Source organism: Salvelinus fontinalis, chromosome 14 (assembly GCF_029448725.1).
Source record: "Salvelinus fontinalis isolate EN_2023a chromosome 14, ASM2944872v1, whole genome shotgun sequence".
Taxonomy (NCBI): Eukaryota; Metazoa; Chordata; class Actinopteri; order Salmoniformes; family Salmonidae; genus Salvelinus; species Salvelinus fontinalis.
Genome location: NC_074678.1, coordinates 9423188 through 9447446, shown reverse-complemented (window position 1 = coordinate 9447446; position 24259 = coordinate 9423188). Strand labels below are relative to the sequence as shown.

Here is a 24259-nt window from a genome sequence, read left to right as displayed (position 1 = left end):
AAATATTTTGCATCTTCAAAGTGGTAGGCATGTTGTGTAAATCAAATGATACAAACCCCCCAAAAATCTATTTTAATTCCAGGTTGTAAGGCAACAAAATAGGGAAAATGCCAAGGTGGATGAATACTTTCACAAGCCACTGTAGATGGAATTTGTTTTTGTTGTCCTGGCAACTGAACTTTTTTTGAAACACCATTATTTTCAACTTTTTTTGACAGGTCTGTCAGGGCCCAGGTCTGTCAGAATCTGTGCAGAAGGTCTAGGTGCTGCGGTAGGCCCTCCATTGGTTGGGGACAGAAGCAACAGATCATCAGCAAATAGTAGACATTTGACTTCAGATGATAGTAGGATGAGGCCTGGTGCTGCAGACTGTTCTAGTAGGATGAGGTTGGGTGCTGCAGACTGTTCTAGTGGGATGAGGTTGGGTGCTGCAGACTGTTCTAGTAGGATGAGGTTGGGTGCTGCAGACTGTTCTAGTAGGATGAGGTTGGGTGCTGCAGACTGTTCTAGTAGGATGAGGTTGGGTGCTGCAGACTGTTCTAGTGGGATGAGGTTGGGTGCTGCAGACTGTTCTAGTGGGATGAGGTCGGGTGCTGCAGACTGTTCTAGTGCCCGCGCCAATTCGTTGATATATATGTTGAAGAGGGTGGTGCTTAAGCTGTGTCCATGTCTCACCCCACGCCCCTGTGGAAAGAAATGTTGTTTTTTGCCAAGTTTTACACTTGTTTGTGTACATGGATGTTATAATGTTGTATGCTTTTCCCCCAACACCACAACACCATCAGTTTGTATAGCAGACCCTCATGCTAAATTGAGTCAAAAACCTTTTCAAAATCAACAAAGTATGAGAAGACTGCCTTTGTTTTGGTTTGTTTGTTTGTCAATTAGGGTATGCAGGGTGAATACGTGGTCTGTCACACGGTAATTTGGTAAATAGTCAATTTGACATTTGCTCAGTATATTGTTTTCATTGAGGAAATGTACGAGTCTGCTGTTAATGATAATGCAGAGGATTTTCCCAAAGTTGTTGACACATATCCCACGGTAGTTATTGGGGTCAAATTTGCCTCCACTTTTGTGGATTGGGGTGATCAGTCCTTGTTTACAAACATTGGGGAATATGCCAGAGCTGAGGATGATGTTAAAGAGTTTTGGTATAGCCAATTGAAATTTGTGGTCTGTATATTTTATCGTTTCATTTAGGATTCCATCAACACCACATACCTTATTGGGTTGGAGGGTTTGTATTTTGTCCTGTAGTTCATTCAAGGTAATTGGAGAATCCAGTGTGTTCTGGTAGTCTTTAATAGTTGATTCTAAGATTTGTATTTGATCATGTATATGTTTTTGCTGTTTGTTCTTTGTTATAGAGCCAAAAGTATTGGAGAAGTGGTTTACCCATACATCTCCATTTTGGATAGATAATTATTCGTGTTGTTGTTTGTTTAGTGTTTTCCAATGTTCCCAGAAGTGGTTAGAGTCTACGGATTCTTCCGTTACATTGAGCTGATTTCTGATGTGCTGTTCCTTCTTTGTCCGTTGTGTATTTCTGTATTGTTTTAGTGATTCAGCATAGTGAAGGCGTAGGCTCAGGTTTTCTGGGTCTCTATGTTTTTGGTTGGATAGGTTTCTCAATTTCTTTCTTAGGTTTTTGTATTCTTCATCAAACCATTTGTCATTGTTTTTCATTTTCTTTGGTTGTCTGCTTGAAATTGTTTGATTTGTTGTGGAAGCTGAAAGGTGAAATATACTGTTTAGATTTTCTACTGCCAAGTTTACACCTTCACTATTACAGTGAAACATTTTATCCAGAAAGTTGTCTAAAGGGTATTTCATTTGTTGTTTCCTAATTGTTTTTTTTGGTAGGTTTCCCCACTACTTTCTTTCCATCTATAGCATTTCTTAACATTACTCAGTTCCTTTGGCTTTGATGCCTCATGATTGAGTATTGCTCTGTTCAAGTAGACTGTGATTTTGCTGTGATCTGATAGGGGTGTTAGTAGGCTGACTGTGAACTGATAGGGGTGTCAGTGGGCTGACTGTGATCTGATAGGAGTGTCAGTGGGCTGACTGTGAACGCTCTGAGAGACTCTGGGAATGCTGTTCCCTCCAGGTAGGTGTTAGTCCCCCTCTGTGCTGAGGGTGTCAGGTTCTGGTGTTTAGGTCGCCATGTGTGCTGAGGGTGTCAGGTTCTGGTGTTTAGGTCGCCATGTGTGCTGAGGGTGTCAGGTTCTGGTGTTTAGGTCGCCACGTGTGCTGAGGGTGTCAGGTTCTGGTGTTTAGGTCACCACGTGTGCTGAGGGTGTCAGGTTCTGGTGTTTAGGTCGCCACGTGTGCTGAGGGTGTCAGGTTCTGGTGTTTAGGTCGCCACGTGTGCTGAGGGTGTCAGGTTCTGATGTTTAGGTCGCCACGTGTGCTGAGGGTGTCAGGTTCTGGTGTTTAGGTCGCCACAAACTAGAACGTGATGATTGATTTCCCAGAGAGAAGCTGTCTTCATTAAAGTATGGGGATTCTACTGGGGGGGATGTAGGTAGCACACAGGAAGACATTTTTCTCTGTTAAGATCATTTCCTTTTGAATTTCAAGCCAAATGTAAAATGTTCTTGTTTTGATTAATTGAATAGAGTGAGTTAGGTCTGCTCTTTACCAAATTAGCATACCCCCAGAGTCCCTTCCCTGTTTCACACCTGGTAGTTTGGTGGATGGGACTACCAGCTCTCTGTAACCTAGAGAGCAACCGGTGTTCCATCTCCTCTATACCAGGTTTTTTGTAGGATGACAATGTCTGTATTTCTGATTTCTTTGGTGAAGTCCAGGTTCCTGATCTGAGGGGGCCTATATGGGGTGTGGGCATGGTTGGTTTGGAGGGTTATTGATTGGTTGGGGTGGAGGTGTGGATGTTGCTGGAGGGGAGGGAGGGGCATCCCGCTGGTCTGGGAGAGTGTCTCGCTGGTCTGGGAGAGTGTCTCGCTGGTCTGGGAGAGTGTCTCGCTGGTCTGGGAGAGTGTCTCTCTGGTCTGGGAGAGTGTCTCTCTGGTCTGGGAGAGTGTCTCTCTGGTCTGGGAGAGTGTCTCTCTGGTCTGGGAGAGTGTCTTTCTGGTCTGGGAGAGTGTCTCTCTGGTCTGGGAGAGTGTCTCTCTGGTCTGGGAGAGTCTCTCTGGTCTGGGAGAGTCTCTCTGGTCTGGGAGAGTGTCTCTCTGGTCTGGGAGAGTGTCTCTCTGGTCTGGGAGAGTGTCTCTCTGGTCTGGGAGAGTGTCTCTCTGGTCTGGGAGAGTGTCTCGCTGGTCTGGGAGAATGTCTCTCTGGTCTGGGAGAGTGTCTCGCTGGTCTGGCAGAGTGTCTCGCTGGTCTGGGCGGGGTGCCTGTTGATCTGTTGCTCCTGTGTGAGGTGTTGGGGCTGAGGGCGATGTCCTTTAGGCTCATGGCGAAGGTGGGCACTGCTGCCTTGTATAGGTGGACCTAGTCATCAAGGCTGTTCAAGTCCAGGGTGGATTAGTGGGCCAGGAAAACATTTGGTTTTGAGGCACAGTCACGGGAAATATTTGCATTTACCTGCTGTATGGTAGCAGGGTGAAGGTAGTCACTTGTGTGTTGGGGTAAGTAGAAGAAGCTCTTCCAATCACTCCCTTTCCTGCTGTGCTCTCAGGTCGTTTGTTCCTGTGTGTATTATTATGTGGCTGGGTGACCCTAGTTTGTCCTCAGACTGAAGGTCTAGGGCATGCTGGGAGTTTGGACACCAGAGTTTAGAGACTGTGTGTTTCGGAAAAGTTTATTTTCTTGTATATACAGTGGCAAGAAAAAGTATGTGAACCCTTTGGAATTATCTGGATTTCTGCATAAATTGGTCATAACATTTGATCTGATCTTCATCTAAGTCACAACAATAGACACACAGTGTGCTTAAACTAATAACACACAAATTAATGTATTTTTCTTGTCTATATTGAATACATAATTTAAACATTCACAGTGTAGGTTGGAAAAAGTATGTGAACCCTGAGGCTAATGACTTCTCCAAAAGCTAATTGGAGTCAGGATTCAGCTGACCTGGAGTCCAATCAATGACACCAGATTGGAGATGTTGGTTAGAGCTGCCTTGCTCTATAAAAAACACTCACAACATTTGACTTTGCAATTCACAAGAAGCATTGCCTGATGTGAACCATGCCTTTAACAGAAAATATCTCAGAAGACCTAAGATTAAGAATTGTTGACTTGCATAAAGCTGAAAAGGGTTACAAAAGTATCACTAAAAGCCATGAGGTTCATCATTCCACGGTAAGACAAATGGTCTATAAATGGAGAAAGTTCAGCACTGTTGCTACTCTCCCTATCAGTGGCCGTCCTGCAAAGATGACTGCAAGAGCACAGCGCAGAATGTTCAATGAGGTTAAGAAGAATCCTAGACTTACAGAAATCTCTGGAACATGTTAACATCTCTGTTGACGAGTCTACGATACGTTAAACACTAAACAAGAATGGTGTTCATGGGAGGACACCATGGAAGAAGTCACTGCTGTCCAAAAAAAAACATTGCTGCACATCTGAAGTTTGCAAAAGAGCACCTGGATGTTCCACAGCTCTACTGGTAAAATATTCTGTGGACAGATGAGACTACAGTTGAGTTGTTTGGAAGGAACACACAACACTGTGTGGAGAAAAAAAGGCACAGCACATCAACATCAAAACCTCATCCCAACTGTAAAGTCTGGTGGAGGGAGCATCATGGTTTGGGGCTGCTTTGGTGCTTCAGGGCCTGGACAGCTTGCTATCATCGACGGAAAAATTAATTCCCAAGTTTAGTCTAACATTCTCCTGCAAAATGTCTTGATATCTGTCCTCCAATTGAAGCTCAACATAACTTAGGTGATGCAACAGGACAACGACCCAAAACACAGACGTAAATCAACAACAGAATGGCTTCAACAGAAGAAAATAAGCCTTCTGGAGTGGCCTTGTCAGAGTCCTGACCTCAACCCGATTGAGATGCTGTTGCATGACCTCAAGAGCAGTTCACACCAGACATCCCAAGAATATTGCTGAACTGAAACAGTTTTGTTAAGAGGAGTGGTCCAAAATTCCTCCTGATCATTGTGCCGGTCTGATCCACAACTACAGAAAACATTTGGTTGAGGTTATTGCTGCCAAAGGAGGGTCAACCAGTTATTAAATCCAAGAGTTCACATACTTTTCCCACCCTGCACTGTGAATGTTTACACAGTGTGTTCTATAAAGACATGAAAACGTATAATTGTTTGTGTGTTATTAGTTTAAACAGACTGTGTTTGTCTGTTGTTGTGACTTAGATGAAGATCAGATCAAATGTTATGACTAATTTATGCAGAAATCCAGGTAACTCCAAAGGGCTCACATACTTTTTCTTGCCACTGTGTGTCCCATTTGAGGCCATAAGGAGTACAGTACAATCTGTGGCTTGTGTAATTCCTCAGTAAGTGTGGGGCGGTTGTCAGGTTCTCTCTATATTTTGCTCTCTTTTTTCCCCTCTCTCTCTCTCTCTCCTCTCTCTCTCTCTCTCTCTCTCTCTCTCTCTCTCTCTCTCTCTCTCTCTCTCTCTCTCTCTCTCTCTCTCTCTCTCTCTCTCTCTCTCTCTCTCTCTCTCTCTCTCTCTTTCTCTTTCTCTTTCTCTTTCTTTCTCTTCCTCTCTCTCCCTGCCTCTCTTTTTCTGCCTAACTTGACAGTTGAGGGTATTCAAAATAAATTGTGATTAACACTATTTGTGGGCCTAGGGAGACGTTAGAATTGGATGATGCATTTCATATTCTAGAATGATAGGCTGTCATATAGACTACATCTACAAACCTCACCTACCAAAATACCACTGGATGGGATGCAGTATACAAATGGAAAAGAAAGTCATCACTCCCTCCATCTCTCGCTCTGTTTCTCCCTCCCCCTCTCTCTCTCTCTGTCTCCCCCCCTCTCTCTGTCTCCCCCCCTCTCTCGCTCTGTTTCTCCCTCCCTCCCCTCTCTCTCTCTGTGTCTCCCCCCCTCTCTCTGTCTCCCCCCCTCTCTCGCTCTGTTTCTCACTCCCTCCCCTCTCTCTCTCTCTCTCTGTTTCTCCCCCCTCTCTCTCTCTCTCTCTCTCTCTCTCTCTCTCTCTCTGTGTCCCCCCCCCCTCTCTCTCTGTCCCCCCCCCTCTCTGTTTCTCCCTCCCTCCCCTCTCTTTCTCTCTCGCTGTTTCTCTCCCTCCCTCTCTCGCTCTCTCTCTCTCTCGCTGTTTCTCTCCCTCCCTCCTTCTTTCTCTACTCTCTCTCTCTCTGTTTCTCTCTCTCTCCCCCCCTCTCGCTCTGCATCTCTCTCTCTCTCAATTCAATTTAAGGCCTTTATTGGCATGGGAAACAAATGTTAACATTGCCAAAGCAAGTGAAATAGATAATAATCAAAAGTGAAATAAACAATAAAAATGAACAGTAAACATTAGACTCACAAAAGTTCCAAAAGAATAAAGACATTACAAATATCATATTATGTACAAATAGTTCCCTCTCTCTCTCTCTCACCCTCCCTCTCGCTCTCTCTCTCTCTTGCCATTTCTCTCTCTCACACACACTCACTCATTCACTCACACATTCATACACTCACACACTCATACACTCACACACCTTCCTCTCCACGACCACCCCATGCTAGCCAATCAATATGCCTCACAAGGTGAGGTGGATAAAATGGAGGAATATACCAGAGTACAGACAGTACATAACAGACCTGTGGAGAGAAGGACAGGGGATTTGTGCTGCTAGCTGTCACCATGGTAACTTTAATCTGCAGAGACATTCTTGGAGTTTTCCACAGCTGTTGTTATAGAACATGTTGAATTGAATTCATTTTGGGTAACAGAAGACATATATGCAACAAAATGTACAGTGTGGACCCAGAGGATATCACTTGAAAATTAAAATGCTTGTTTCCAAATAGTCCAATGTTGTGGAGAGATGTGACACCATGTTGTGGAGAGATGTGACACCATGTTGTGGAGAGATGTGACACCATGTTGTGGAGAGATGTGACACCATGTTGTGGAGAGATGTGACACCATGTTGTGGATATGTTACACCATGTTGTGGATATGTTACACCATGTTGTGGAGAGATGTGACACCATGTTGTGGAGAGATGTGACACCATGTTGTGGAGAGATGTGACACCATGTTGTGGGGAGATGTGACACCATGTTGTGGAGAGATGTGACACCATGTTGTGGAGAGATGTGACACTATGTGGTGGAGAGATGTGACAACATGTTGTGGAGAGATGTGACACCATGTTGTGGAGAGATGTGACACCACGCTGTGGAGAGATGTGACACCATGTTGTGGAGAGATGTGACACTATGTGGTGGAGAGATGTGACAACATGTTGTGGAGAGATGTGACACCATGTTGTGGAGAGATGTGACACTATGTGGTGGAGAGATGTGACAACATGTTGTGGAGAGATGTGACACCATGTTGTTGAGAGATGTGACACCGTGTTGTGGAGAGATGTGACACTATGTGGTGGAGAGATGTGACAACATGTTGTGGAGAGATGTGACACCATGTGGTGGAGAGATGTGACACCATGTGGTGGAGAGATGTGACAACATGTTGTGGAGAGATGTGACACTATGTGGTGGAGAGATGTGACACCATGTGGTGGAGAGATGTGACACCATGTTGTGGAGAGATGTGACACCATGTTGTGGAGAGATGCGACAGCTAGCTATAAGTTCTGGCCTTTCCCGTCAGACCTTTAACTAATTGTGTAGGTGAATTCAGATACTGTAGCTAGCCTATTCTTCTAGATGGGTTTTTATTCGTTTCAATTAAAGGGCCAGTGCAGTCAAGAACGTGGTTTAACTGTGTTTTATATATTTATCTCCACTATGAGGTTTAACTGTGTTTTATATATATATCTCCACTATGAGGTTTAACTGTGTTTTATATATATCTTCACTATGAGGTTTAACTGTGTTTTATATATATCTCCACTATGAGGTTTAACTGTGTTTTATATATATCTCCACTATGAGGAATAATTCTGTGAAATGGTGAGAAGGATGATGAGGCCCTGTTAGTGTCAGAGCAGTTTGAAAAGACCAACTTAAATTTCAGCCTGTTTTGGTGGGATGGTGTTTAGGCTTTCCGTGGTGAAATCACCAGGAGGTAAATTATTAAGTAGACCAATAAGAAAGAGAGTTCCAAACCCCTCTGCCAATAGCAGCTCATTTTCTATGTTCCCCTCCCCACTCAGACCACTCCCGGACAGTCCTAAAAAAAAAAACTATTGCTTGAGAAATTGCTCTTTGCTAAGAAGCTATTTTTGTGTCTTTTTGACCAATTTAATTTAAATTAATCACAGTAAGATACTTCATTAAGCCAACTGACATTTACTCCTGAGGTGCTGACTTGCTGCACCCTCGACAACTACTGTGATTATTATTATTTGACCCTGCTGGTCATTTATGAACATTTGAACATCTTGGCCATGTTCTGTTATAATCTCCACCCGGCACAGCCAGAAGAGGACTGGCCACTCCTCATAGCCTGGTTCCTCTCTAGGTTTCTTCCTAGGTTCTGGCCTTTCTAGGGAGTTTTTCCTAGCCACCGTGCTTCTACACCTGCATTGCTTGCTGTTTGGGGTTTTTGGCTGGATTTATGTACAGCACTTTGAGACATCAGCTGATGTAAGAAGGGCTTTATAAATACATTTGATTTATTGATTATTACGCAGAAATGATTTGATGTGGAGATAAAAAAGCTGAATTAGACCTTTAAACATGTTAATGACTTTATTTGTATTGATTCTGTTGAGCTTTGTTTATTCTGTAAACTGAATAATACATTAATTACAGAGAAACAGATTCATGCCAGCTTGCTTTATAAAACATTTTTTTGTGTGTGTGTTTTGGTTCTACTTGAACATGATAGAGATAAATGAGCCTAGCGTAATTTACATAATGACCGATTCAGGCTGTAAAGAGGAGTCGAATGTTTTGCATAATGACTGATTCAGGCTATAAAGAGGAGTCGAATGTTTTGCATAATGACTGATTCAGGCTATAAAGAGGAGGAGAATGTTTTGCATAATGACTGATTCAGGCTGTAAAGAGGAGGAGAGTGTTTTGCATAATGACTGATTCAGGCTGTAAAGGGGAGGAGAATGTTTTGCATAATGACTGATTCAGGCTGTAAAGAGGAGAATGTTTTGCATAATGACTGATTCAGGCTGTAAAGAGGAGGAGAATGTTTTGCATAATGACTGATTCAGGCTGTAAAGAGGAGGAGAATGTTTTGCATAATGACTGATTCAGGCTGTAAAGAGGAGAATGTTTTGCATAATGACTGATTCAGGCTGTAAAGGGGAGGAGAATGTTTTGCATAATGACTGATTCAGGCTGTAAAGGGGAGGAGAATGTTTTGCATAATGACTGATTCAGGCTATAAAGAGGAGGAGAATGTTTTGCATAATGACTGATTCAGGCTGTAAAGGGGAGGAGAATGTTTTGCATAATGACTGATTCAGGCTGTAAAGGGGAGGAGAATGTTTTGCATAATGACTGATTCAGGCTATAAAGAGGAGAATGTTTTGCATAATGACTGATTCAGGCTATAAAGGGGAGGAGAATGTTTTGCATAATGACTGATTCAGGCTGTAAAGAGGAGGAGAATGTTTTGCATAATGACCGATTCAGGCTATAAAGGGGAGGAGAATGTTTTGCATAATGACTGATTCAGGCTATAAAGGGGAGGAGAATGTTTTGCATAATGACTGATTCAGGCTGTAAAGAGGAGGAGAATGTTTTGCATAATGACTGATTCAGGCTGTAAAGGGGAGGAGAATGTTTTGCATAATGACTGATTCAGGCTGTAAAGGGGAGGAGAATGTTTTGCATAATGACTGATTCAGGCTGTAAAGGGGAGGAGAATGTTTTGCATAATGACTGATTCAGGCTGTAAAGGGGAGGAGAATGTTTTGCATAATGACTGATTCAGGCTGTAAAGAGGAGGAGAATGTTTTGCATAATGACTGATTCAGGCTGTAAAGGGGAGGAGAATGTTTTGCATAATGACTGATTCAGGCTGTAAAGGGGAGGAGAATGTTTTGCATAATGACTGATTCAGGCTGTAAAGGGGAGGAGAATGTTTTGCATAATGACTGATTCAGGCTATAAAGAGGAGAATGTTTTGCATAATGACTGATTCAGGCTGTAAAGGGGAGGAGAATGTTTTGCATAATGACTGATTCAGGCTGTAAAGAGGAGGAGAATGTTTTGCATAATGACTGATTCAGGCTATAAAGGGGAGGAGAATGTTTTGCATAATGACTGATTCAGGCTATAAAGGGGAGGATAATGTTTTGCATAATGACTGATTCAGGCTATAAAGGGGAGGAGAATGTTTTGCATAATGACTGATTCAGGCTATAAAGGGGAGGAGAATGTTTTGCATAATGACTGATTCAGGCTGTAAAGGGGAGGAGAATGTTTTGCATAATGACTGATTCAGGCTGTAAAGGGGAGGAGAATGTTTTGCATAATGACTGATTCAGGCTGTAAAGGGGAGGAGAATGTTTTGCATAATGACTGATTCAGGCTGTAAAGGGGAGGAGAATGTTTTGCATAATGACTGATTCAGGCTGTAAAGGGGATAATGTTTTGCATAATGACTGATTCAGGCTGTAAAGGGGAGGAGAATGTTTTGCATAATGACTGATTCAGGCTGTAAAGGGGATAATGTTTTGCATAATGACTGATTCAGGCTGTAAAGGGGATAATGTTTTGCATAATGACTGATTCAGGCTATAAAGGGGAGGAGAATGTTTTGCATAATGACTGATTCAGGCTGTAAAGGGGAGGAGAATGTTTTGCATAATGACTGATTCAGGCTGTAAAGGGGAGGAGAATGTTTTGCATAATGACTGATTCAGGCTGTAAAGGGGAGAGTGTTTTGCACATCGTGTCCAAATCATTCTACAGTTGAACAGCCTATTCCCTATTATATAGTGCACTACTTTTTGACCAGAACCCATAAAGCTCTGGTCAGAAGTAGAATACTACATAGAGAATAGGGTGCCATTTGTGCTGCAGTAAATAGTGTGATAGTGAACTGAGCTCCATATTCATGTCCAGACAACTCTACCCTGATACGGGTGATTAACTGAAAAATGTCATAAAGCCATCCGCTCCACCGGCTCCGTAAATAATACATGAAATATTTAAAATTAGGACGTTAGTCGTTGTTTTGCCATCAATCAGGAAGTCAATTAAAATGGCCTCCTTCCTGGTTGGATAGGCCTACATCCTTTATGAAGAGGAAGTGATGATGGTGTCAAATATCACATAGGGCTGGGTCGGGAGAGATATCACATGGGGCTGGGTCGGGAGGGATATCACATGGGGCTGGGTCGGGAGGGATATCACATGGGGCTGGGTCGGGAGGGATATCACATGGGGCTGGGTCGGGAGGGATATCACATGGGGCTGGGTCGGGAGGGATATCACATGGAGCTGGGTCGGGAGGGATATCACATAGGGCTGGGCCGGGAGGGATATCACATGGGGCTGGGTCGGGAGGGATATCACATGGGGCTGGGTCGGGAGGGATATCACATGGAGCTGGGTCGGGAGGGATATCACATAGGGCTGGGCCGGGAGGGATATCACATAGGGCTGGGCCGGGCGGGATATCACATAGGGCTGGGCCGGGAGGGATATCACATGGGGCTGGGTCGGGAGGGATATCACATGGGGCTGGGTCGGGAGGGATATCACATGGGGCTGGGTCGGGAGGGATATCACATAGGGCTGGGCCGGGAGGGATATCACATGGGGCTGGGTCGGGGGGGATATCACATGGGGCTGGGTCGGGAGGGATATCAAATGGGGCTGGGTCGGGAGGGATATCACATGGGGCGGGGTCGGGAGGGATATTACATGGGGCTGGGTCGGGGGGGATATCACATGGGGCTGGGTCGGGAGGGATATCACATGGGGCTGGGTCGGGAGGGATAACACATGGGGCTGGGTCGGGAGGGATAACACATGGGGCTGGGTCGGGAGGGATAACACATGGGGCTGGGTCGGGAGGGATATCACATGTATCCCTCCTGGCCCAGCCCCATGTGATATCCCTCCCGGGATATCCCTCCCGTAACACAACAAAATGTGGAAAAAGTCAAGGGGTGTGAATACTTTCTGAAGGCACTGGGTGTGAAGTGCACTGTTTTGACCAGGGCCCACAGGGCTCTCTGTAGGTGAGTAGGGAATACTCTGGGTCACAGGGCTCTCTGTAGGTGAATAGGGAATACTCTGGACCACAGGGCTCTCTGTAGGTGAGTAGGGAATACTCTGGGTCACAGGGCTCTCTGTAGGTGAGTAGGGAATACTCTGGGTCACAGGGCTCTCTGTAGGTGAGTAGGGAATACTCTGGACCACAGGGCTCTCTGTAGGTGAATAGGGAATACTCTGGTTCACAGGGCTCTCTGTAGGTGAATAGGGAATACTCTGGTTCACAGGGCTCTCTGTAGGTGAATAGGGAATACTCTGGCCCACAGGGCTCTCTGTAGGTGAATAGGGAATACTCTGGGTCACAGGGCTCTCTGTAGGTGAATAGGGAATACTATGGCCCACAGGGCTCTCTGTAGGTGAATAGGGAATACTCTGGCCCACAGGGCTCTCTGTAGGTGAATAGGGAATACTATGGGTCACAGGGCTCTCTGTAGGTGAATAGGGAATACTCTGGACCACAGGGCTCTCTGTAGGTGAATAGGGAATACTCTGGACCACAGGGCTCTCTGTAGGTGAATAGGGAATACTCTGGGTCACAGGGCTCTCTGTAGGTGAATAGGGAATACTCTGGACCACAGGGCTCTCTGTAGGTGAATAGGGAATACTCTGGCCCACAGGGCTCTCTGTAGGTGAGTAGGGAATACTCTGGGTCACAGGGCTCTCTGTAGGTGAATAGGGAATACTCTGGTTCACAGGGCTCTCTGTAGGTGAATAGGGAATAATCTGTATTCACACAGAAGCTGTCTACCGGGCCTTACGAGCCCCATTCATTTAAATCCCTTTCGCTGTGGAATCAAACGGTCTTGTGTCTTTGGGGAAATTAGCATTTAAATGACTTGTGGACAAGAGCTTTTCCTCGTTATGCCGGCTTCCTCAACTGGAGCAAAACCAGGCTTTTTCCTCTCTGTTTACATCTGAGCTGCCGCCAACCCCCCACAGAGTGTGTATGTTTGCCAGCGTGCGTGCGTGCGTGCACTGGAAGAAAACTTTGGAGGATGTGTTCTTTCCTCGAAGTACCCTGAACCACTGTACCCTCGAGTACCCTGAACCACTGTACCCTCGAGTACCCTGAACCACTGTACCCTCGAGTACCCTGAACCACTGTACCCTCGAAGTACCATGAACCACTGTACCCTCGAAGTACCCTGAACCACTGTACCCTCGAAGTACCCTGAACCACTGTACCCTCGAGTACCCTGAACCACTGTACCCTCGAAGTACCCTGAACCACTGTACCCTCGAGTACCCTGAACCACTGTACCCTCGAAGTACCCTGAACCACTGTACCCTCGAGTACCCTGAACCACTGTACCCTCGAAGTACCCTGAACCACTGTACCCTCGAAGTACCCTGAACCACTGTACCCTCGAGTACCCTGAACCACTGATTTACCTTTCAGTACTGAGTGGGGACCGTTGGAGAACTCGGAGATTAGCTTGTTTAGACTGTTACATGAGAACAGCCTCTGACACTCAGGCAGAGTAAGGAGGGGCTTCTAATAGCTCTCTGAACACGTTTATATGGCGTAAACATATAAAACCTACTTTATTGTGGGGAAATACTGAAAGAAGATCATTATATATAATGAAAAAGTCCTCAAGCTCTTTGTGACTTATAATTTACAGTGTCTATACATCTCATCTCCTCTACCCATGTGTAACATGTTAACTTCCCTTCACAGAGGAAGATATCTGCGTCCCAAACGGAGCCCTATTCCCTATAAAGTAGACTACTTATGTCTCTCTCTCTCTCTGTTACAGAAGCTAACACATTGTCTCTCTCTCTCTCTCTCTCTCTCTCTCTCTCTCTCTCTCTCTCTCTCTCTCTCTTGTAGTTGGCAAGACGTCTCTGATCACAAGATTCATGTACGACAGCTTTGACAACACCTATCAGGTAGGTATCGGAGGGCATCACACTACAGCTCCACCGTCAGGCAGTCACTGACTCGCTACATGTAGTCTCTGTCACTCCATCAATCACAGTGAGCAGACAGAGTACCTTCCCATCCACCCCTGGGATCTTCAAATGGGTTTCCTGCATCACCTGATGTGCAATAACCACCTGCTTCTGTTTGATTGTGGTCTTATTACGTGGTGACCCGCTGCTCGGTTCTGTGTGATTGTGGTCTTATTACGTGGTGACCCGCTGCTCGGTTCTGTGTGATTGTGGTCTTATTACGTGGTGACCCGCTGCTCGGTTCTGTTTGATTGTGGTCTTATTACGTGGTGACCCGCTGCTCGGTTCTGTTTGATTGTGGTCTGATTACGCGGTGACCCGCTGCTCGGTTCTGTGTGACTGTGGTCTTATTACGTGGTGACCCGCTGCTCGGTTCTGTGTGATTGTGGTCTCATTACGTGGTGACACGCTCCTCGGTTCTGTTTGATTGTGGTCTGATTACGTGGTGACCCGCTGCTCGGTTCTGTTTGATTGTGGTCTTATTACGCTGCTCGGTTCTGTTTGATTGTGGTCTCATTACGTGGTGACCCGCTGCTCGGTTCTGTTTGATTGTGGTCTTATTACGCTGCTCGGTTTTGGAAGGAATTCAGGTTATCATTTGGAGTTACTGAAGTGTAGGTGGATCATTCTTCTCTGTGTCTGCCATATGCAAGCACACACGTGTTTTTATTCATGCATGTGTTACCTGTTCATACCTGTTCAGTTGAGCCTCCGTGTGCCCTGGTTCTGCCGTTGGGACTTTAGCTGACATGGTGTTCAAAGAGACACCTCTGAAACGTTGACAGGCCTAGGAAGATTCCTACCACTTTTGATCTGTTCTCTCCCTACTCCTCTCATCCTCTTCTCCTCCCCCACCTCATCCTCTCCCACCTCATCCTCTCCTCACCTCCCCATCTTCTCCTCTCATCTTATCTCTCCTCCTCCTCTCCTCTCCATCTTCTCCCCTCCTCTCTATCTCCTCTTCTCCTCTCCTCACCTCCCCATCTTATCTCTCCTCAACCTCTCCTCTCCCCTCCTCCCCTCTCCATCTTCTCCCCTCCTCTCTATCTCCTCTTCTCCTCTCTCCACCTCCCCATCTTCTCCACTCCTCTCCTCTCCTCCGCTCCCCATCTTCTCCTCTCCCCTCTTCTCCTCTTATCTCTCCTCCTCTTCTCCTCTCTCCACCTCCCCATCTTCTCCTCTCCTCTCCTCTCCTCTCCTCTCCTCTTAATATCTGCCCTCAGCAAGTTGGCATCATTTAGACCTTAAATAATGTATGTTTAGGTAGAGAAAGGAACGATGATAAAAAAATACTAGATGTATCCAACTGTTATTGTTTACTGGCGGTCTCCTCTCTGTTCATGATGAGCAACACATTGCTAGAGAAATTAAAATGAATAATGTGTTTGCCTTGTCACGTCAGAATGACAGAGTTGGTGCCATATTAAATGGGTTGAGTCTAGATACATTACTCTCTGCTTCTCATGACAGTCAATGTTTACATTCAGTCAGTGATGATAACAAGGATTACACACCGTCAGACAGACAGCGCACACCGTCAGACAGACAGCACACACCATCAGATAGACAGCACACACCATAAGACAGACAGCACACACCATCAGACAGACAGCACACACCATCAGACAGACAGCACACACCATCAGATAGACAGCACACACCATAAGACAGACAGCACACACCATCAGATAGACAGCACACACCGTCAGACAGACAGCACACACCATCAGACAGACAGCACACACCATCAGATAGACAGCACACACCATAAGACAGACAGCACACACCATCAGACAGACAGCACACACCATCAGACAGACAGCACACACCATCAGATAGACAGCACACACCATAAGACAGACAGCACACACCATCAGACAGACAGCACACACCATCAGACAGACAGCGCACACCGTAAGACAGACAGCACACACCATAAGACAGACAGCACACACCATCAGACAGACAGCACACACCATCAGACAGACAGCACACACCGTCAGACAGACAGCACACACCGTCAGACAGACAGCGCACACCGTCAGACAGACAGCACCCCATCAGACAGACAGCACCCCATCAGACAGACAGCACACCGTCAGACAGACAGCACATCGTCAGACAGACAGCACACCGTCAGACAGGCACACTCCATCAGACAGACAACACGCACCGTCAGACAGACAGCACACCATTAGACAGACAGCTCACCATCAGACAGACAGACACCATCAGACAGACAAGACACCATCAGGCAGACAGCACACCATTAGACAGACAGACACCATCAGACAGACAGACACCATCAGGCAGACAGCACACACCATCAGACAGACAGCGCACAACATTAAACAGACAGCGCACACCATCAGACAGACAGCGCACACCATCAGACAGACAGCGCACCATCAGACAGACAGCACACACCGTCAGACAGACAGCACACACCGTCAGACAGACAGCACACACCGTCAGACAGACAGCACACACCATCAGGCAGACAAGACACCCTCAGGCAGACAAGACACCATTCAGACAGACAGCACACACCATCAGATAGACAGCACACACCATCAGATAGACAGCACACACCATCAGACAGACAGCACACCATCAGACAGACAGCACACACCATCAGACAGACAGCACACCATCAGGCAGACAAGACACCATCAGGCAGACAAGACACCATTCAGACAGACAGCACACACCATCAGATAGACAGCACACACCATCAGATAGACAGCACACACCATCAGACAGACAGCACACCATCAGACAGACAGCACACACCATCAGACAGACAGCACACCATCAGACAGACAGCATACCATCATACAGACAGCACACCATCAGACAGACAGACACCATCAGACAGACAGCACACCATCAGACAGACAGCACACCATCAGACAGACAGCATACCATCATACAGACAGCACACCATCAGACAGACAGCACACCATCAGACAGACAACACACCATCAGACAGACAGCACACACCATCAGACAGACAGCACACCATCAGACAGACAGCACACCATCAGACAGACAGCACACACCATCAGACAGACAGCACACCATCAGACAGACAGCACACACCATCAGACAGACAGCACACACCATCAGACAGACAGCACACACCATCAGACAGACAGCACGCCATCAGACAGACAGCACACACCATCTGACAGACAGCACACACCATCAGACAGACACCATCAGACAGACAGCACACCATCAGACAGACAGCACACCGTCATACAGACAGCACACCATCATACAGACAGCACACCATCAGACAGACAGACACCATCACACAGACAGCACACCATCAGACAGACAACATCTGACAGACAGATACCATCAGACAGACAGCACACCATCAGACAGACAGCACACCATCATACAGACAGCACACCATCAGACAGACAGCACACCATCAGACAGACAGCACACCATCAGACAGACAGCACACCGTCATACAGACAGCACACCATCATACAGACAGCACACCATCAGACAGACAGACACCATCACACAGACAGCACACCATCAGACAGACAACACACCATCAGACAGACAGCACACCATCAGACAGACAGACACCATCAGACAGACAGACACCATCAGACAGACAGCACACCATCAGACAGACACCATCAGACAGACAGCACACCATCAGACAGACACCACAGTCTGATAATTCTTCAGTGAGTCTCACCGATTGAAACAACCAGCAGCATCTCAGCTGGTACTTGATTTGAGATCGATCCCAAATGGCCCCCTATCGCCTATATAGTGCAATACTTTTGACCAGAGCCCCATAGGCTAGTTGTACACTATATATATATAGGCGATAGGGTGCCATATGGACTTGATTTAGAGAATGTTTTGTGTAACAAACAAAGCGTTCCCTCGCCATCTCACCACTTCCCCCCGAGGAGAAGAGATGTGTAAGACTCAACCAGCCACTCCCTGTTCATAGCAGTTCAGTGTAAATCCAGTGCTATGTTGTAATGAGATTTGGGATGCTGTATTGTGAGTGGATGAGATGCTTTCTGGTAGCTCAGAGACGGCCGTAGCTCTAACAATGCACACTGTATCCCCTTCTATCCCTGGATATCGGGAGTCCTGAATGAACACAGAGATGTACCAAATGGCACCCTTTACCCTTCGTAGCGAGCACCAGGGCCCAGGGCTCTGATCGTTAAAAGTAAAGCACTATATAGGCCATAGGGTGCTATTTGGAACTCGGACACAGACTCGCTCCAGAACGACTGTTCAAAGTTGGTGTCTTTTTTGTTGTTGTTGTTGTTTTGTGAGGGGCTGAATTCGCATAAAGCAGAACTATGGCTCTTTGAAACTAAGGGCTTTCTCTGTGAAACCCTCTCTGACTTGGGCTTATTTTAGCGAGAGCTTGATCCAGGTCTCTTGACAGTCGGGGAGAGAAGGAGCAGTGTGGTCGCTGGAGGAGTGTCGTTAACAAGGAATTATAATGTGTCGCTTTTATCAGTCAGAGAGAGAGAGAGAGAGAAAGACAAAAAGAGAGAGAGAGAGACAAAAAGAGAGTGTGTGTGTGTGTGTGTGTGTGTGTGTGTGTGTGTGTGTGTGTGTGTGTGTGTGTGTGTGTGTGTGTGTGTGTGTGTGTGTGTGTGTGTGTGTGTGTGTGTGTTTGTCCTTCTCTACCTTGCTCTGTCACAAGGCCACAAATGTAACTCAACTTGATTACAGTCTGCTCATTTATACACTATTAATGTAGCAGCTCTTAGTGTAGCAGCTCTTAGTGTATCAGCTCTTAATGTAGCAGCTCTTAGTGTAACAGCTCTTAATGTAGCAGCTCTTAGTGTAGCAGCTCTTAGTATAGCAGCTCTTAATGTAGCAGCTCTTAGTGTAGCAGCTCTTAGTGTAGCAGCTCTTAGTGTAGAAGCTCTTAGTATAGCAGCTCGTAATGTATCAGCTCTTAGTGTAACAGCTCTTAGTGTAGCAGCTCTTAGTGTATCAGCTCTTAGTGTATCAGCTCTTAATGTAGCAGCTCTTAGTGTAGCAGCTCTTAGTGTAACAGCTCTTAATGTAGCAGCTCTTAGTGTAACAGCTCTTAATGTAGCAGCTCTTAGTGTAACAGCTCTTAATGTAGCAGCTCTTAGTGTAACAGCTCTTAATGTAGCAGCTCTTAGTGTAGCAGCTCTTAGTATAGCAGCTCTTAATGTAGGAGTTCTTAGTGTAGCGGCTCTTAATGTAGCAGCTCTTAGTGTAGCAGCTCTTAGTGTAGCAGCTCTTAGTGTAGCAGCTCTTAGTATAGCAGCTCTTAATGTAGGAGTTCTTAATGTAGCAGCTCTTAGTGTAGCAGCTCTTAGTGTATCAGCTCTTAGTGTATCAGCTCTTAGTGTAGCAGCTCTTAATGTAGCAGCTCTTAGTGTAGCAGCTCTTAGTGTAGCAGCTCGTAGTATAGCAGCTCTTAGTGTAGCAGCTCTTAATGTAGCAGATCTTAGTGTAGCAGCTCTTAATGTAGCAGCTCTTAATGTAGCAGCTCTTACTGTAGCAGCTCTTAGTGTAGCAGCTCTTAGTGTAGCAGCTCTTAATGTAGCAGCTCTTAATGTAGCAGCTCTTAGTATAGCAGCTCTTAGTATAGCAGCTCTTAATGTAGCAGCTCTTAGTGTAGCAGCTCTTAGTGTAGCAGCTCTTAGTGTAACAGCTCTTAGTATAGCAGCTCTTAGTATAGCAGCTCTTAATGTAGCAGCTCTTAGTGTAGCAGCTCTTAGTGTAGCAGCTCTTAGTGTAACAGCTCTTAGTATAGCAGCTCTTAATGTAGCAGCTCTTAGTGTAGCAGCTCTTAATGTAGCAGCTCTTAATGTAGCAGCTCTTATTGTAGCAGCTCTTAATGTAGCAGCTCTTAATGTAGCAGCTCTTAATGTAGCAGCTCTTAATGTAGCAGCTCTTAATGTAGCAGCTCTTACTGTAGCAGCTCTTAATGTAGCAGCTCTTACTGTAGCAGCTCTTAGTGTAACAGCTCTTAGTATAGCAGCTCTTAGTATAGCAGCTCTTAATGTAGCAGCTCTTAGTGTAGCAGCTCTTAGTGTAGCAGCTCGTAGTATAGCAGCTCTTAGTGTAGCAGCTCTTAATGTAGCAGATCTTAGTGTAGCAGCTCTTAATGTAGCAGCTCTTAATGTAGCAGCTCTTAGTGTAGCAGCTCTTAATGTAGCAGCTCTTAATGTAGCAGCTCTTAGTGTAACAGATCTCAGTGTAGCAGCTCTTAGTGTAGCAGCTCTTAGTGTAGCAGCTCGTAGTGTAGCAGCTCGTAGTGTAGCAGCTCGTAGTGTAGCAGCTCTTAGTGTAGCAGCTCGTAGTGTAGCAGCTCTTAGTCTATCAGCTCTTAATGTAGCAGCTCTTAATGTAGCAGCTCTTAATGTAGCAGCTCTTAGTGTAGCAGCTCTTAGTGTAGCAGCTCTTAATGTAGCAGCTCTTGGTATAGCAGCTCTTAATGTAGCAGCTCTTAGTATAGCAGCTCATAGTATAGCAGCTCTTCGTGTAGCAGCTCTTAATGTAGCAGCTCTTAATGTAGGAGCTCTTAATGTAGCAGCTCTTAATGTAGCAGCTCTTAATGTAGCAGCTCTTAATGTAGCAGCTCTTAATGTAGCAGCTCTTAATGTAGCAGCTCTTGGTATAGCAGCTCTTAATGTAGCAGCTCTTAGTATAGCAGCTCTTAGTGTAGCAGCTCTTAGTGTAGCAGCTCTTAGTGTAGCAGCTCTTAATGTAGCAGCTCTTAGTGTAGCAGCTCTTAATGTAGCAGCTCTTAATGTAGCAGCTCTTAATGTAGCAGCTCTTAATGTAGCAGCTCTTAATGTAGCAGCTCTTAGTATAGCAGCTCATAGTATAGCAGCTCTTCGTGTAGCAGCTCTTAATGTAGCAGCTCTTAATGTAGGAGCTCTTAATGTAGCAGCTCTTAATGTAGCAGCTCTTAATGTAGCAGCTCTTAATGTAGCAGCTCTTAATGTAGCAGCTCTTGGTATAGCAGCTCTTAATGTAGCAGCTCTTAGTATAGCAGCTCTTAGTGTAGCAGCTCTTAGTATAGCAGCTCTTAGTGTAGCAGCTCTTAGTGTAGCAGCTCTTAGTGTAGCAGCTCTTAGTGTAGCAGCTCTTAGTGTAGCAGCTCTTAATGTAGCAGCTCTTAGTGTAGCAGCTCTTAATGTAGCAGCTCTTAATGTAGCAGCTCTTAATGTAGCAGCTCTTAGTGTAGCAGCTCTTAGTGTAGCAGCTCTTAGTGTAGCAGCTCTTAGCATAAAATGTCCAGTTGCCAAGACCATTAATACAAATTCCATTTATACACCGTTACCCTATAGCACACACAAAACTTTACATACCTCGGCCTAAACATCAGCCCCAACTGGTAACTTCCACAAAGTTGTGAACGATCTGAGACAAAGCAAGAAGGGCATTCTATGCCATCAAAAGGAACTTAAAATTCAACATACCAATTAGGATCTGGCTAAAAATACTTGAATCAGTTATAGAACCCATTGCCCTTTAACGTTGTGAGGTCTGGTGTCCGCTCACCAACCAAAAATTCGCAAAATGGGACAAACATTTTTAGGGCCTTCCTCTGACACCGCCTGGTATAGAGGTCCTGGATGGCAGGAAGCTTGGCCCCAGTGATGTACTGAGCCGTACACACTATCCTCTGTAGTGCCTTGCGGTCGGAGGCCGAGCAGTTGCCATAGCAGGCAGTGAGGCAACCCGTCAGGATGCTCTCGATGGTGCAGCTGTAAAACATTTTGCCAAATCTTTTCAGTCTTCTGGGGGGGGAATAGGTTTTGTTGTGCCCTCTTCACGACTGTCTTGGTGTGCTTAGACCATGTTAGTTTGTTGGTGATGTGAATATCAGGGAACTTGAAGGACTTGAAGGACAAACACAAATATCCTCTGTGTACACCGTAAAACACCAAACAATGCATGCAGAGCAGAGTTAGGCCGATACCCGCTAATGATCAAAATCCAGAAAAGAGCCGTTAAATTCTACAATCACAGAAAAGGAAGTGATTCCCAAACCTTCCATAACAAAGCCATCACCTACAGAGAGATGAACCTGGAGAAGAGTCCCCTAAGCAAGCTGGTCCTAGGGCTCTGTTCACAAACACAAACAGACCCCACAGAGCCACAGGACAGAAAACAGAAAGAAACACAAAGAACAGAAACACAATTAGACCCAACCAAATCATGAGAAAACAAAAATATAATTACTTGACACATTGAAAAGAATTTACAAAAAAAACAGAGCAAACTAGAATGCTATCTGGCCCTAAACAGAAAGTACACAGTGGCAGAATACCTGACCACTGTGACTGACCGACAACGATGAGACAGCCTATAGGGAGGAGGTCCGAGACATGGCTATGTGGTGCCATGACAACAACCTCTCCCTCAACATGATCAAGACAAAGGAGATGACTGTGGACTACAGGAAATGGAGGACTGAGCACGCCCCCATTCTCATCGACAGGGCTGTAGTGGAGCAGGTTGAGAGCTTCAAGTTCCCTGATATTCACATCACCAATAAACTAACATGGTCTAAGCACACCAAGACAGTCGTGAAGAGGGCACAACAAAACCTATTCCCCCCCCAGAAGACTGAAAAGATTTGGCAAAATGTTTTACAGCTGCACCATCGAGAGCATCCTGACGGGTTGCCTCACTGCCTGGTATGGCAACTGCTCGGCCTCCGACCGCAAGGCACTACAGAGGGTAGTGTGTACGGCTCAGTACATCACTGGGGCCAAGCTTCCTGCCATCCAGGACCTCTATACCAGGCGGTGTCAGAGGAAGGCCCTAAAAATTGTCAAAGACTCCAGCCACCCTAGTCTCATAGACTATTCTCTCTGCTACCTCACGGCAAGCGGTACCGGAGTGCCAAGTCGAGGTCCAAGAGGCTTCTGTCAGGATTCCCCTAGGGGTCATGATTTGGGGCTGTACAAATGTTTGATGTATTAGAATAATTGATTATGCGCATGTTATATTAATAGAAGGGGAGGAGTTATAAGACCCCTCCCTCCTTACATTTATAGGGTCCTAGACTACAGATTAACATATTCATTATATCGTTTTGGAATTGTTCCACAGTTGTGTGCTCTTTCTCTCTCTTCTAAATGTGTGACCGAGACAGAACTCTGCAGGGGATTGTGGGAGATAAGAGACGACTCAGACATTCCACTATAAATCTACTTTGGGGAGGGGACATTTATTGCCTAGCTTTTAGATAAACACTGAAACTCTATGTTTGTATAGCTGTGGATGCAGGGTTTTGGTCTCAGGAGTTAAAAAGGTAATGACGTAGTCAGTGACATCACTAAGGCGAGACTTCGGTTTAATAAAACAACTAGAGACCTTTCGTGTGACCTTTTGTGTGACCTTTTGTGTGATGCAGAACTTACTCAGAAACATGTGTGCTATGTCCCTCTTCCTGTTTGTCAACTTCTGTCTGCAATTGCATTAAATATTTTTTTTTTTAATGATTTAATTAAAGATATTGTCATAATGCTAATTTCACCAATGAGCCAATGATGATTGACAAGGAGGAAAGGTACAGAGCTAACACTTCTAAACAGTTTCTACCCCCCAAGCCATAAGACTCCTGAACAGCTAATCAAAGGGTTACCCAGACCCCTATTTTACACCGCTGCTACTCTCTGTTTATAATCTATGCATAGTCACTTTAACTCTACCTACATGTACAAATTACCTCAAGTACCTCGACTAACCGGTGCCCTCGCACATTGACTCTGTACCGGTACCCCCTGTATATAGCCTCCACATTGACTCTGTACCGGTACCCCCTGTATATAGCCTCCACATTGACTCTGTACCGTAACACCCTGTATATAGCCTCCACATTGACTCTGTACCGGTACCCCCTGTATATAACCTCCACATTGACTCTGTACCGGTACCCCCTGTATATAGCCTCCACATTGACTCTGTACCGGTACCCCCTGTATATAGCCTCCACATTGACTCTGTACCA

The 24259-nt window shown here is 45.5% G+C and overlaps 1 protein-coding gene across 2 annotated transcripts in view; it reads left to right on the top strand.

Annotated features, from left to right (window-relative positions):
- Nucleotides 1-24259, top strand: part of LOC129869467 (ras-related protein Rab-6B) — a 139361-nt gene that overhangs the window by 28530 nt on the left and 86572 nt on the right. For both annotated transcript variants that reach the window (XM_055943919.1, XM_055943917.1), the window contains exon 2: nt 14123-14181. In XM_055943919.1, the coding sequence (XP_055799894.1) occupies nt 14123-14181 (59 nt within the window). The remainder of the gene's footprint in view (nt 1-14122; nt 14182-24259) is intronic.